This window comes from Mirounga angustirostris, unplaced genomic scaffold (genome assembly GCF_029215605.1).
Source record: "Mirounga angustirostris isolate CCGP_5_RB_7025 unplaced genomic scaffold, mMirAng1.0.hap1 SCAF_5, whole genome shotgun sequence".
Lineage (NCBI taxonomy): Eukaryota > Metazoa > Chordata > Mammalia > Carnivora > Phocidae > Mirounga > Mirounga angustirostris.
In genome coordinates, this window is record NW_026991713.1 from 57,601,085 (window position 1) to 57,616,920 (window position 15,836).

Consider the following 15,836-nt stretch of genomic DNA (forward strand, 5'->3'; position numbering starts at 1 on the left):
TTATTTATGATTTCCTTATAGCTGTTTTGATTAGATCCCTGGCCATGACCTCTCCTTGTTCTTTCTTTTGGGGTGAATTCCTCTGTTTTGGCATTTTGTCTAGGTCCCTGTCTTCTGTGTGTTATGAAAGCCTGTTATGTTTCCTGCTCCTGAGAGTAATGGCTACGTTTAGAAGAGGTCCCTATACTGTCCAGGGCCTGGCACTTCAGGAAGTGTTTCTGGTGTGTGCTGTGTGCAGTCTGCTGTTGTTTTGGCTACTCTTTCCCTCAGGTTAGTCCTCTGCAGAGCTTCTCCTTGCCTGCAGTGGGGAGTGTTTGGACCTTGTCCACTGTGTGGCAGGTTCTAACTAGATGCGCTTTGGTCTGCTCGTTAGTGTGGCAGGTTCTAACTAGATGCGCTTTGGTCTGCTCGTTAGTGTGGCAGGTTCTAACTAGATGCGCTTTGGTCTGCTCGTTAGTGTGGCAGGTTCTAACTAGATGTGCTTTGGTCTGCTCGTTAGTGTGGCGGGTTCCAACTAGATGTGCTTTGGTCAGCTTGTTAAAAGAGGTTAAATCCTATTTCCCCTAGAGCTCAAGCTTTGCAGCACTCTATGGTCAGCAGACTTGTTGCATGCAGGGGGTTTGTGCTGGGCTTCTGGGGGAGGGGCCCACTGCTACTCTGGCTCTCAGGCACACCTGCCCTAGTTCAGGGGGGTGGGGCTTGGTATAATAGGCTCAAGCCTCCAATGTCGGCACTGTGCTCATAGGGGAGGGGGCGGAGCTCACACCCTGCTGTTCCGGAAGCACTCACAGAAGAGTGAACAATCTCCCCTCATGCGTCCCAGGCATCTATTAGACCCCTGCTTTCACCCTGTGTCCGAGCCATCTGCTCACCTGACAGGGCACTGCTCCTATGTTTTATCTCAAGTCCACTGGCTGGGTTTCAAAACTCCAAATTTTAGGAAGCCAGCGAGACATGGACCCATGCTAATCCTCTGGGAGAGAGTCTCGCTGCACTGTGGCTGGTGCCAATTTGTGCTAGAAGGGCAGTCACATTAATGCGCAGGGGCTTGGAGTTAGTGGTAAAGTGCAGCCAAAAGCAGTTGGTTAAGCATCTGACTCCACTGCAGCTCAGGTCATGATCTCAGGCTTGTGAGATCAAGCCCCACATCAGCTCCACTCAGCGGGGAGTCTGCTTGAGATTCTCTCTCCCTCTCCCTCCAGCCCCCCACCACTCTCTCTCTCAAATAATCTTTAAAAAAATAGTTATATGGGTATAAAAATTATAAAAATATGAAACACATGACAGAAATGGCTTATAACTAATTAAATAAGAATCCATGCATCCATTCTTTTTAAGATTTTATTAATTTATTTAAGAGAGTGAGCGAGAGAGAGAGCACAAGCTGGGGGAGAGGCAGAGAGAGAAGACTCCCCACTGAGTGGAAAGCCCAATGTGGGGCCCAATCCCAGGACTCTAGGATCATGACCTGAGCCAAAGGCAGAGGCTCAACCGACTGAGCCACCCAGGTGCCCCCCATGAGTCCATTCTTATAATAAAAAAATAAAGGAGATGGAAATTTCAGCTTGTAAATGTAAGTGCAATGAGGGAGTTAAAAATCACCAGTCATAATCATCACAGTAATAACTGATTTTAAAAAGAATCATTAATAATTCTAAAATTAGTAGGTAAAAGTTTGATGAGATTTATATAATCTCAAAATGTCCTCACAAATTATTTATTAGTTATTACAAAAGAAAAAAATTAACTTTACAGTGGAGAAACTTGGCAGACTCTATTTTTTTTAAAGATCTTATTTGAGAGAGTGAGCAAATGAGAGCGAGAGAGAGCATGAGCAGGGGAAGAGGGAGAAGCAGACTCCCCGCTGAGCAGAGTCCATTGTGGGACTCGATCTCAGGATGCTGGGATCATGACCTGAGCAGAAAGAAGACATTTAATCGACTGAACCACCCAGGTGCCCCTTGGCAGATTCTATTTTAACCAAAGGTTCAAACTTAACAACATCACCAATAATGAGATAAACTGACATCTATGTCCACTGATATGATGCACTGAGAGGGACAATATTACTTCTGTGGCATTTCTGCCAAAATGCAAAACCTGGATCTGATCATGAGGACAGACTATACAAATGGGAGGATGCTTTACAAAATAACTAGTACTCTTCAAAAATGTATCATAAAAGATTTTTTTTTGAAGTTAAGAAACTATTATAGGTTAAATGAGAGTACAGGGACATAACAACTAAATCAAAGTGTGATCTTATATTGGACCAGTTGAAATAGAATGGATAACCTGTTTAACTATCGAAAACTACTACTGATAGTGTTCTGCCATCTGAGAGAACCAAAAAAATTAAATTAAAAACAGTGCAAGTAAAAAAGCAAGCAATAATTAACTAAGAAAAAAAATGGTACTATAAAGGAAAAATACTTGACTGAACAGTAAGCAATATTCACACACTTAACCATGCAAACACTATTAATTACTAAAAATAAGATTTTATTAAAAATATGGGGATACAGGAAATGGTCAGGAAAGTGGTATAAATAAACTAATAGGAAAATCAACAGGATTTTTTTTTTTTAAGATTTTATTTATTTGACAGAGAAAGACACAGTGAGAGAGGGAACACAAGCAGGGGGAGTGGGAGAGGGGGAAGCAGGCTTCCCACGGGGCAGGGAGCCCGATGCGGCGCTCAATCCCAGGACCCTGGGATCATGACCTGAGCCAAAGGCAGACACTTAACGACTGAGCCACCCAGGCGCCCCTCAACAGGATTTTTCTTAATGGGAAATCAACTGAGAATGTCTAAACTTAATAAATTAAGAAATAACACTATATTATTTAGAAATACAGAGGTTAATATTGGAAGCAATAGCTAAAAGTTGAAAGCATTTACCTCTGAGGAGCAGCAATGAAGGGTGGGGAACTGCTGTTTTTTATTTTTAAGCTTTTGAGTATTAACTGAACATTTAACTATATGTGTGTATATTATTTTAATTTACAAAATTAAAAATCATTTATTTTTAAACAAGGAAGAAACATTGTCAAAAATAGCTGACAGAAGAAAGCAAAATGAAATATTTACTAAAAGTACCACAGTACCAAAAAAAAAAAGTACCATAGTACAAATAAGGATACACAGGCCCTTTATTTCTCAATAGTCCTCGAGCAAAAGTGTATCATAGCACAGAACTATTCATTTACATAAGGAAATAATATCCAAACAAGCTGAACTGTTTTCAGTCTACTCTGTTTCATAGGCAAAGAATGATGTATTTTGGAAATATTCTCATCAAAAATGCTTAAAATAGTAAAAATTCAACACCTCAAGGAATAAGCTTTGGATATCTGGAATATAAACATGTTAGTTCCTAATAAGGATTACTGAGACACTAATTATCAGTTTCAGGCTTCTGTCTTCTTCATTTCAAGAGCCATCACACCAGTTTTCTTTAGACTGCCTGGGCTGGTTTGGGCCAAGATCTAGTCAATATGTAGTCTGACAGAGATGTGGGTAAATAAGATAGAGGAATGAAGAAAAACAGAGAGTCCCAGCCAGCTGAATATCGAGTGCGGGGATGCACAGATGTCAAAGCATGTTCCATGCAGTCAGTGACCAGGTTCAGGTTTGTGCTACATTTCAACAGCCCTTGTTTGACACCATCGTAATCTGTATACAAAAAGAGAAAGGGTGGTCAGCAATCTTATTCCGTGTATTTTTTTTTAAAGATTTTATTTATTTGTTTGAGCGAGAGAGAGCGAGCATGAGCAGTGGGAGAGGCAGAGCGAGAGGGAGAAGCGGGCTTGGAGAACGAAAAGCAGACATCCCCCTGAGCAGGGAGTCCGATGTGGGGCTCGATCCCAGGACCACGGGATCATGAGCTGAGCCAAGGCAGATGCTTAACTGACTGAGCCACCCAGGTGCCCCAATATTATTCCTTGTATTTTAATATTAAGATCCTGTTATACCAGGGTGCCTGGGTGGCTCAGTCATTAAGCGTCTGCCTTCGGCTCAGGTCATGATCCCAGGGTCCTGGGATCGAGCCCCACATCAGGCTCCCTGCTCGGTGGAGAGCCTGCTTCTCCCTCTACCACTCCTCCTGCTTGTGTTCCCTCTCTCACTGTCTCTCTGTCTGTCAAATCAATCAATCAATCAATCAATCAATCTTAAAAAAAAAGATCCTGTTATACCCAGTCACAGAAGTCTAACTACATTTAATTTCTACAAGGATTAGGCTGATCAGATCTATGCTTCCCAGTGACAGCCACCAGCCAAATGTAGCTGTTGAACTCTTAAAATTTAGCTAGTATGACTAAAAACTGAATTTTTAAATTTTAATTAATCTTAGTTTTAAAACTCAAATCCATTACTGGAAAACGTTTTAGTATTTTTGGAGTTGTCCATGGATGAAAATAATTTACAGTGCTATCCAACAGAAATATAATGAGAGCTACATATATAATCTTAAATTTTCTAGTTGCCACTTAAAAAAGGAAACAGGTGAAATTAATTAATTTTAATAATACAGTTATTTAATCCTACATATCCAAAATACTATCATTTCAGTATTTATTATCAATATAAGGTATTTTTTATTCTTATAAGTAATGCTAGTGGCAACTCTAAATTTTCTTAATCTACAGATGAAGTATTTCCTAGGAAAATTTAGCATCCAAGTTTAGATATGCTGTAAGTGTAAAATACACACCAATTCTCAAAGACTACTAAGAAAAATAATAAAAAATACCTTATTAACAACTTTATATTGATAATAACTCTATGAACAATTTCAACTCCCTTAATTTTTTTTTTTTAAGATTTTATTTATTTGTCAGAAAGAGAGCAAGAGAGCATGAGCACAAGCAAGGGGAGGGGCAGGCAGAGCAGGCTGAGGGAGAAGCAGGCTCCCCACTGAGCAAGGAGCCCAATATGGGACTTGATCCCAGACCTCTGGGATCATGACTTGAGCTAAAGGCAAACGCTTAACCAATGAGCCACCCAGGTGCCCCTCAACTCCTTTTAAATCATTAAATATATATATCCTTTTTTTAAAAATATTTTTATTTATTTATTTGAGAGAGAGAATGAGAGAGAGAGCATGAGAGTGGGGAGGGTCAGAGGGAGAAGCAGACTCCCTGCCGAGCAGGGAGCCCGATGCGGGACTCGATCCCAGGACTCCAGGATCATGACCTGAGCCGAAGGCAGTCGCTTACCCAACTGAGCCACCCAGGCGCCCTATATATATCCTTTTATATCTATATATACTTTGATGTATAGTCACTACAATAAATTCTATTTCCCTCTTAATTTCTATTGTCAAACTATATGTATCCAGAAGGGGGAAAGATTCCCTAATACCCAGTTTAAAACCTTAGATGGGAAAGAGTTTACAACTATGGCTGGCCCTCTGGCATGTTGGGAACTGTAGTTCCCTGGCTTGCTATGAGTTCTGAGAGGCTCAGGCACCGTTTTGTGCTAGCTTTTTCTTGATCCAGTTTTTCTCCCCTCTGCTATCGGTGACCCTCTTAGGCCTGATGCACCCAGAAGACGGTGCTGTAGGTTGGGAGTCTTCTGTCTGCACTTCCGTCTACCTTTCTTTCTCGGGACTACAGTTATCACTCAAAGCCAGTGACAGAGCCGCTGCCACCCACCCATCACAGGGTCCCTTTGTGAAAGGAGAGCTGCTCCCTTTGGCCTTGGCAAGCTGCTGACTCCTTTGTGTGAAGAAAAAGCATCACTGCCCCCAGGAAGATGGAACCCCACACCAATGTGCATGACTTACTTCTATGAAGAAGGCTGCTTTGCCTCCACCCCCAAACTGCCTCCTCTTCCAGGTCATAAGAATGCCATTCTTACAAGAAACTGAACCATCTAGGGGCGCCTGGGTGGCTCAGTCATTGGGCATCTGCCTTCGGCTCAGGTCATGATCCCAGGGTCCTGGGATCGAGCCCCGCATCGGGCTCCCTGCTCCGCGGGAAGCCTGCTTCTCCCTCTCCCACTCCCCCTGCTTGTGTTCCCTCTCTCACTGTGTCTCTCTCTGTCAAATAAGTAAATAAAAATCGTTAATTAAAAAGAAAGAAATTGAACCATCTCTCTCCCATGAAGCTCCTGAGGGCTGCACATGGGGTCCAGTCTCTGGGAACAGCCAATAAAGCGCTGCAAAGCTGGTCCTCACCCACTTCCCCCTGCCCACACACGCCCTCCCTCCTCCCACAGTAAGACATGGAGTTTGTGCCTGGGCCCTCTGTTACCAAAAGGGCAGACAATACTGAAGGCTGTACTTCAGTTGTGCAGGCCTCCCACACCAGCCCCGCCAAACTACAGAGGGGCACACGCAGAGGTTCTGGGCCTCTAACCATGTAATACCTCCCTAGTGCTCATGTGGCCTTGGCCCCAGGCTGTCCATATAACCTCTTCCTCAGCCATGACAGCCATCACCAAGCCAACCATGAGGGCACTGGGCCCTTCCCAAACCCCTCCTGTCCTGGGAAGGCTTTGTTTAAGGAGCTTTGCTCTCAGAGGACCTGCTCATCATTCTTCACCAACCCTCTTTTCCCCTTCTCAGGCAAGGTTAGCCATTATCCTATCCAAAGAAAAGCTCACGGGTGTCAAAAAACGTCTGTCCATAGGCTTCCTTGATATGCACAGGGACTTCTTCCCAGGCTTGCTTTAGTTTCTCTAAGCACTGCTGTGGTTCTGTCATTCCGGTTCTGAAGTAGCCAGGTTCAACTATGCTGATTTTCACCCCAAAATGTTGAAGCTCACGCCTGAAAATAAAAACCCTTGAGTTAACTCTTTTGCTTGGAAGACACAATTTCTTTTTTTTTTTTTTTTGGAAGACACAATTTCAATGCTCTCAGGAAGGAAAACAAAACAAGTGTATAAAAACATCTCTACTGAATATTTTAAAAGATAAAGAAATGGAGAGGAAAAGAAAAAAAATTTTTTAATATCCCTAGGTCCAACAATTGGGACAGGATTATACAAACTACCATAACCATTCAATTCTACATCCACACTTTTCACAGTTATTAAGTCCCTACCATGTGTTAGACAGTGGAGCCAGGCAGAATACAAGGAAGAATAAAGAAAGTTAGCATTTTTATGGCAGCTACTGTGCTAAGCTTCTTACATGCACATCTCAGAAAATTAAGGCTCAGTTGTTAGCCTCAAAACGTTCAGTGGATGAATCCGACAAGTAAGCAAATAATTGTAACACAACTCAGAAGAATTATAAAGGAGAGATATTCAAGGGGCTACATATGTAGAGAGGAGGAGGCAGATAGATTTTCTGAGGGAGTCAGGGAAGGCTTCAATGAGGAGAGAATGTTTCAGTTGAGGCTTGAAGGATAAAGAGGAAATTTCTGAGTGAAGAAAGGGGAAGAGCAAAATACCAGGTAGAGGGAACTGGACCTGCAAGAGCATGGGCCTCTGAAGAATTACCATGTATTCAAAGACTACAAGAGACCATTAATGGAATATGATGTGGGCATGAAAATTACAAGTCATTGGTCATTCTAGAACATTCAGGTTAGTTCAACAAACAGTTCCAAAATCCTTCTCAGGGGCTGGGTATGTCAGGCACTGTGCTAAGTGCTGCCTTCACCAAGTGAAATAAGATGGCGTTGTGTCCCACAGGAGAGGTATACTCCAGGTGTTTAGGGGCAGTGATGAGGAGTGTTCCCTAATCTAGAGTTTGAAGTGGCCTCACTGGAGAAGGTGAAGCCCAAGCTGATGTCAAGGACAAATGTTTGAAATAACGGTCCAGAAGAAGGTAAAACACAAAGCATCATGACCCTCTAAAGCGGCAAGTGGTTCTCAAAGTGTGGTCCCCAGATAAATGGCAACATCAGCATCTGGGAGCCTGTTAGAAATACAAATTATTGGACTGTAGTCCAGATTTATTAAGTCAAACTGGGGGGTGAGACCCGACAATCTGCGTGAATAATCCATCCAGCTGGCTCTGACGCATCCTAGAGGTTAAAAACCGCTTTTCTAAAGGAAAAGCCCCCTTATCAAAGCAAAATCTAAAACCTTCCATGGTAGAGCCTCAGAGACTCTCCAGGTGCCCGTATGTGCTGGAGAAGAGAGAGGGCTGTGCAAGCCAGTGGTGCCTCTGCCCTAAAATTCCACTTCCCCTTGTAGCTTCCTCACGGTGATTCCCATCACACCAAGACGCCTGCATTCCCTTTAAAACTCCAGCTCATAAGTGGGACAGAACTTCCTTTCCCTGTTCAGCCTTAGCACAATTAAAGCACATGAAAATTTTCTAAAGGAATCTGTGATTTGAACATTGGAAGGACATTCTTTGCTCCTGGTCTGAGAATGAGTCAAGGGGTCTGAGTCACCAGTCATGAGTGGTGGTAAATCAATAGGCAGCAGCCCCGTGGAGGCAGACAGAAGGTCAGTTAGGCTGGAAGCCAAGCAAGGTGCCTGTCACATGGTGACAACTCATATGACTTCCTCAATTATTTCCCTATTCCCTTCCTAGGCAGATAATACAATATGCATATTATAAGAGACATCTACTAGTCATGGCACGTGGTAGGCTATATAATGGCCCCCAAAGATACCAGGTCCTAATCCCTGGAACCTATAAATGTCACCCTATGTGACACTTTGCAGTTGTGATTAAATTAAGGATCTTGAGACAGGGAGATTATGCTAGATAATTTGGGTATGCAATCACAGCTATCTTTTTTTTTTAAGATTTTATTTATTTGAGAGAGAGAGACAGAGATAGCGAGAGAGAGCACGAGCAAGGAGGAGAGGGAGAAGCAGACTCCCTGCCGAGCAGGGAGCCCAATGCAGGGCTTGATCCCAGGACCCTGGGATCATGACCTGAGCCAAAGGCAGACACTCAACCGACTGAGCTACCCACCCGCACCAGCAATCACAACTGTCTTTATAAGAGAGACAGAGGCAAATTTGAAGACCCATAGAGGAAAAGAAAGCAATATGAACTTGGGGGCAGAGATTGGAGTGATGTAGCCACAAGCCAAGGAATGCTGACAGCCCCCAGAAGCTGGAAGAGGCACAGAACAGATTCTCCCCTAGAGCCTTCAGAAGGAACCTGGCCCTGTCAACAATTTGATTTTGGCCCAATAACACAGATTTCAGGCTTTGGCCTCCAGAGCTGTGAGGGAATAAATATGTGTTGTTTTCAGACACTGTAAATTATAGCAGCCATGGGACGCCTGGCTGGCTCAGTCAACAGAGCATGCGACTCTTGATCTTGGCATTGTGAGTTCGAGCCCCACGTTGGGTGTGGAGATTACTTAAAAAGATAAAATCTTAAAAAAGAAAAACTACAGCAGCCATAGGAAGCTAATACACAGTGCCTAAAATATTCACAGCTCATTCCCAAGTGCGAAACTGCCCTAAAGTCTGTTCCTGCTAAACAGGGAGTCTGTGCAGCAATATTTGGTGCCATGTGACTACCCCATCATGTCCCCAGCTAACTGGACCAGGGAGGGTACCTGGTGGGAGGAGAGCCCTGCTTAGGACTAGAGAGCAGCTCTGCCTGTTATTACTTGTGTTGTGACCATGGTGACTTACTAACCTCTGCACCCCAGTTTCCTCACACATACAATAAGGATAAAAATAATACCTTCCTCATTGGGTTGCTATGAAAATTGTGAGATGTAAAATACTCGCAACAGTACCTGGCACATAATAAGTGCACGAAAATGTCACAGAACAGGTCTCCTGACACACACAGAAAATAAACACAGCTAACAGAGTCCTCCCTCTTAGGAAGGAAAAGGTAAAGGTAAATATAAAAAGGAAGCAGCGGATAGAGCTACACAAAGCTGAAACAGTGCATGAAAAAAAGCGAGGAGGTAGTGGGGCGCCTGGGTGGCTCAGTCGTTAAGCGTCTGTCTTCGGCTCAGGTCATGATCCCAGGGTCCTGGGATCAAGCCCCGCATTGGGCTCCCTGCTCCGGGGGAAGCCTGCTTCTCCCTCTCCCACTCCCCCTGCTTCTGTTCCCTCTCTCGCTGTGTCTCTCTCTGTCAAATAAATAAAATCTTAAAAAAAAAAGAAAGAAAGAAAGAAAGAAAAGATATACAGAGTAAAGCAGATGAGCGCCCAGAGAGAAAGAGTGTCACCATGGAGAGACAAGGACAGGCTCACTGTAAGGAGGAAAGAAGACAGTCATCTTCTCTTCAGAAATGAAATTTTTTTTTAAAGATTTTATTATTTATTTATTTGAGAGAGAGAGAGAGAGCACATGAGATGGGGGAGGGTCAGAGGGAGAAGCAGACTCCCTGCCTAGCAGGGAGCCCGATGCGGGACTCGATCCCGGGACTCCAGGATCATGACCTGAGCCAAAGGCAGCCGCTTAACCAACTGAGCCACCCAGGCGCCCCGAAATTTTTTTTTAAAGATTTTATTTATTTGACAGAGACAGTACACAAGCAGAGGGAGCGGCAGAGGGATAGGGAGAAGCAGACTCCCCGCCGAGCAGGGAGCCCAGGACTCTGGGATCACGACCTGAGCCGAAGGCAGACGCTTAACCATCTGAGGCACCCACGTGCCCCAAGAAATGAAATTTTATCAAGGATAAATCTTGAGAATGAAAAGTGTGATGTGGTGGCAGGACACAAAGACCTAGGGTCAAAACACAGTTCAGCCAAATCCAGGTGGTGGCAGGTGAACTTTGGGAAAGAGACTTAAATCCGAGCCTCAGTTTCCTATATAAAACAGACTAGTAATAATATTTACAAATCAAGATTTTTGGAGTAATGAAATAAGATAATGTAGGCGAAAGCAATGAGCACAGTGCCTAAGACATATTTGTTGCTTTTGTTTTAACTTAAGAGCATTACCTCAGAATATCTGAAAAGGCTTCTACTCCATACTTGGAGCTACAGTAGACTCCACCAAAGAAAGCAATTCTTCCCAGAATGCTGGAGACATTAACAATCCTCCCCCGTGCTCTCCTCACCAAGGGAAGCATGCTCAAGGTCAACTCAATCAAACCAACGAGGTTCACTTTGAGGACATCCATATAGTCCTCCATCTTCAGCCACTCACTGTAGCAATGTGGGTGAAAAATGCCTGCATTGTTGACCAGGCCCCAGAGTCCTAAAACAAAGTCAAAGCAGAAGTTTGGTTTCAGACAACACAGACAGACCATTTACCTTAATCCATCTTCTGCTGACAACTAAAAATGTTAGACAAAATATATTTTTTTAATGTTCTTATATATATATATCAGTTAACAAGAAAGTATAGAAAGGTCAGGGCAAAAACTAAGGCAGGAATCCAGAGACAGTAAAGAGAACACTGATGCCAGTTTTTGATTTGAGGGAATTTGCCAACCAGTGTGAACTTGAATTTCAGTATTTATAGCCTCAAAAAAATTCATAATAAGATATGAAGTCCAGGGCCCACCTAAGGTAGGGATTCTAATAAAAAAAATACTTTTTTCATTAAACTGGGATCTTTAATGGCTATGCTATCAGTACAAGGGTGAGATAGAAAGTCCTTCCAAAGGACTGAGAGTAAAACTGTCCACCTTGAACTTTGGTGTTGTGGAGAAGCAGCAAGAATCAACCCTATCAACCCTGAGGAATCATAACCACAAGCCATCCCTCATGAGAGTTTGCGGCCAAATTCCCACTATCTGGATGGTCCAAAACTCTCAAGCCAAGAATTAAGTTCAAGGTGGTCAAGGCAGTTCACTGTCATAAATCAGAATACAGAAGGAAACAAAACCCCAAACTCAAGAACCAGCAGAATCAATAGCAGAAAAAGACTCACAAAGACATTAGATACTAGAATTATAAGACATATAATATGAAATATGTATGCTAGATGTAACTTTATTTTTTTAAAAGATTTTATTTATTTATTTGTCAGAGAATGAGAGAGAGAGCACATAAGCAGGGGGGAGCGGCAGGCAGAGGGAGAAGCAGGCTCCCCCGCCAGGCAAGGAACCAGACATGGGACTTGATCCCAGGACCCTGGGATCATGACCTGAGCCGAAGGTAGACGCTTAACCAACGGAGCCACACAGGTGCCCAGGAATGACTTTTAAATGGTAGCCAAGGGGAGAAGAATCAGTTTCTTAAAAATACGATGAAAATTCGGGGCGCCTGGGTGGCTCAGTTGTTAAGCGTCTGCCTTTAGCTCCAGGTCATGATCCCAGGGTCCTGGGATGGAACCCGGCACCGGGCTCTCTGCTCGGCGAGGAGCCTGCTTCTCCCTCTCCCACTCCCCCTGCTTGTGTTCCCTCTCTCGCTGTGTCCCTCCCTGTCAAATAAACAAAATCTTTAAAAGAAAAGAAAAGAATACCTTGAAAATTCTTTAAGCATAAAAGAACTATGGTTATAAATACTCCACTGGCAAAAGTGGGATAATAGCTTCAAATCTATTTGGCTCATTCTTCAAGGTAAACCTTGTTAAGGAAATGAAACACCACCAAGGATCAGGACTATCCTTCAAGTGAAAAAGACAGCCTTTTAGGCCCTGCTTTTGAGAGTTTACATATAGAGAGAAAACTTTAACAACTTCATGCCCATGAAGTTGAATGAATGAAAGGAGAAACTACTTCTCCTTACCTCTGTCCCCCACACGCTCCTTCACCCACTGGGCGGCCGCAGAGATGCTCTCTGTCTTGGTGACGTCCAGGATCACCGTCTCCAGCCTGTCTGACGTCTGGCCTCTCAGCTGCTGGGCCCCCTCCTCCGTCAGACACGCGGCCAGCACCCTCAAGCCTCGCAGGTCCAGCTGCCTGGCCAGCAGGTTCCCGAAGCCCGAGTCGCAGCCCGTGATGAAGACGTACTTGTCCTGGAGGTGGCTCACCACCTGCCTCTCCCAGTACCAGCGCAGGAGGTAGTAGAGGCCCACGAGGGCCACCACGGACAGCCACATGGTGAGGGGACCTCCTTCCCCTTCAAAAGAAAGAGAACAGCTTTCATTTCCTTCTGTCCTTTTCTCTTTAACCAGTTATCTACTGCGTATATACTATGTGCCAGGCATTGCACCCAGGGCTGGGGACTCCATAGTCACCAATACTCACAGAGCCACAGTCCAGAGAGGGGATCGGGGGTAACAAGACAAGTGCCATGCAGTGTGGTGGGTGCCGTAACAGCATACACAGAGTCTAGTGAGGCTCCAAAGGAGTAGGACCCACTGCCGACAAAGTTAGAAACGGCTTCACAGAAGCACTGATTTTGGAACTACTTCCTGTAAGACAGCTAAGAGTCCAAAAAGTAGACCCGGATGAAGAACATTCCAGGCAGCAACAGTGTGTATATGAAAGAAGTGGTGAGCATACCCTCCTGATGCCTACAAGCAGTTGAACGTGGTGCAGGACAGAGCATCCAGAGGCCGTGAAGGCTCAGACCAGGATGTTCTTGTTGGCCACACTAAGGAATCTGGACATTATCCTGTAGGCAACCAGAGTGTGCTATTATTGGGAGGTACTAAATTGAGGAGTAAAATAAGCAGATTTAGATTTAGAGAGATCTGTCTCACAGTGGGAGTGGAAGGTATATTTAACAGGGCTGTGAGGAAGGCAAAGAGATCGGTTAAGAGGGCACCTGGGTGGCTCAGTTGGTTGGGCGACTGCCTTCGGCTCGGGTCATGATCCTGGAGTCCCGGGATCAGGTCCCACATTGGGCTCCCTGCTCAGCAGGGGGTCTGCTTCTCCCTCTGACCCTCTTCCCTCTCGTGCTCTGTCTCTCATTCTCTCTCCTCAAATAAATAAATAAAATCTTAAAAAAATATTTTTTTTTGGAAAAAAAAAAAAGATCAGTTAAGAGACCCAACTGTTTGGGTGAGATATTGCAGCCAAAGCAGTTTGTAAATAAAGACCAATCAGATGCGTTGTTGAAATGAGTGCTCAGAGATGCTTACATCTCTTCATGCAGTTCTAGAGAAACAGCCACCATTTGGGGGCAATCTATAGTGCTGGGTGAAGTAACACATGATTCATAAGGACATAAAACACCATCAAAGATGGGTGTGAGCCCACTAGGACAGCATAAGACCTGCACCATGACACCTGCATGAGGTGAATCTAGGCCATTCAAACTCTTTGGCTTGGCATTCAGGCTATCCCAGTGCTCTGGCCCTTGACTTACTCCTTAGGCTTCTTTTTTGCCACATCTCTCTTGCACCCCACTCTTCAATCGTAACTAGCAGCTTTCAGTATCCCACAGGCCTTTCATGCCCCAGTACACAATTCTCTCAACATTCCTTCTTTCCCAGCCCTCATCCATTTGGCAAATAATGCTCATCTGTTAATACTCCACTGAATCATCATTTTCATTCAACAAACATCAATTCAATACCTACTATGAGTCAGACACAATGTTAGGCACGGATAAACAACAGTAAGCCCAACAAGGTTCCATTATTCACTGAATTCACCATCTAAGTGTGAAGGCCAACAAGAAAACAAAGCGATGGAATAGAATCAAGGACAAGATGCTGCTGGGAGCGCTCTAGAGAGATCTGAGGTTTCTACAGAGAGTAAAATAGAAGTTGAGATCTAAAGGATAACAAAATAGTAATAACAATAGCTAACAACAACAATAGCATAACACTTGCTATGTACCAGGCCCTTTTCTAAGCATTTCACATATATTAACTCACTGAATTCTCACAACAGCACTGTACGGCAGGTCCTGTCATATCCCTGTGTTAGGTTCAAATGCCAAAACATTTAGGGGGTATAGCTCAGTGGTAGAGCATTTGACTGCAAATGCCAAAACATTTAGGCATGCAAGTGATTCGGTGGGGACAATACCATGAGAGGATAAAGGGGAGAGTACAGAAGTAGGTGGTAATGCGGATCTGACACCTCTGAAAGGAGAAAGAGGATTTGAGAGCAAGCTCCTTCAAGTGCAGGACCCTGAGAAAGTGTCAGCCAGGCCAATGGGGGGCCCTTGAGCAGAGACTCCCCAGTAGAATCCCACCCTGGGCAGAACTGGCTGGGCTCCATTGCTGCCGCCATGCTCGGTCACGGGCATGGGGGTGCCCAGGAGAAGCGTGCCTCAGTATACAGGCCATTGCAGATCCAAAGGCAACAGATGGAGGCTGTGAGTCAACGGCACTCCTCAAAGCTGACTGTCTTGAAAAAACATCTGAGCAACACATTTCCATGACTGCCACATTATTTTATAGATGAGCACTGAGAGATGAAGTATAGCTCAGGGCAAAGCAGGGGATGAGTGGTCCAGGCAGAAGACTTTCCTGACCGCTTTTTTTTTTTTTTAAAGATTTTATTTATTTATTTGAGAAAGAGAGAATGAGAGACAGAGAGCACGAGAGGGAAGAAGGTCAGAGGGAGAAGCAGACTCCCCTCTGAGCAGGGAACCTGACGCGGGACTCGATCCTGGGACTCCAGGATCATGACCTGAGCCGAAGGCAGTCGCTTAACCAACTGAGCCACCCAGGCGCCCTTCCTGACCCCTCTTAACCCGACCCCTGGTCTAATAAAATAGACCACTCCCTCCCTGGCATCCCCACTGCAGCCTGTGCTTGAGTGTATCATGACGCCCACTAACTTGTTACACTGCTTCCTTCCACTTTTAGATTGTAAAGCCCTTGCGAGCCCAGGCTACGTATTCATCTATTCATCTGCACCTGGTGCAGTGAATGGCACACAGCCGGTGCTGTGTGGTTAGATAAATGCTGTTAGATAGATAAGATAGAAAAATTAAATGAAAATATCCTGGCGGGGCTGGGGGAAACAAAGGGAGAAAAGAGTAACAGTAAGAATGAGCCAGAGAAGTAGTAGAAATAAAGCCAAAGGAAGCCAAGGGGAGAGGGGCTTAATGGAGGATCAACTCTGCAACACGGAGATCCACTGAAT

At 44.4% G+C, this 15,836-nt stretch overlaps 1 protein-coding gene across 2 annotated transcripts in view; it reads right to left on the reverse strand.

Annotated features, from left to right (window-relative positions):
* Window positions 1-2,563: 2,563 nt before the first annotated feature.
* The window catches only part of LOC123843612 (17-beta-hydroxysteroid dehydrogenase type 6-like), a 36,157-nt gene continuing 22,884 nt past the window's right edge, over window positions 2,564-15,836 (reverse strand). For both annotated transcript variants that reach the window (XM_064591075.1, XM_045873163.3), the window contains 4 exons: window positions 12,574-12,906; window positions 10,837-11,095; window positions 6,611-6,774; window positions 2,564-3,676 (listed from right to left, as the gene is read on the reverse strand). In XM_064591075.1, coding sequence (XP_064447145.1) covers window positions 3,459-3,676; window positions 6,611-6,774; window positions 10,837-11,095; window positions 12,574-12,886 — 954 coding nt within the window. In that variant the 5' untranslated portion in view covers window positions 12,887-12,906 and the 3' untranslated portion in view covers window positions 2,564-3,458. The remainder of the gene's footprint in view (window positions 3,677-6,610; window positions 6,775-10,836; window positions 11,096-12,573; window positions 12,907-15,836) is intronic.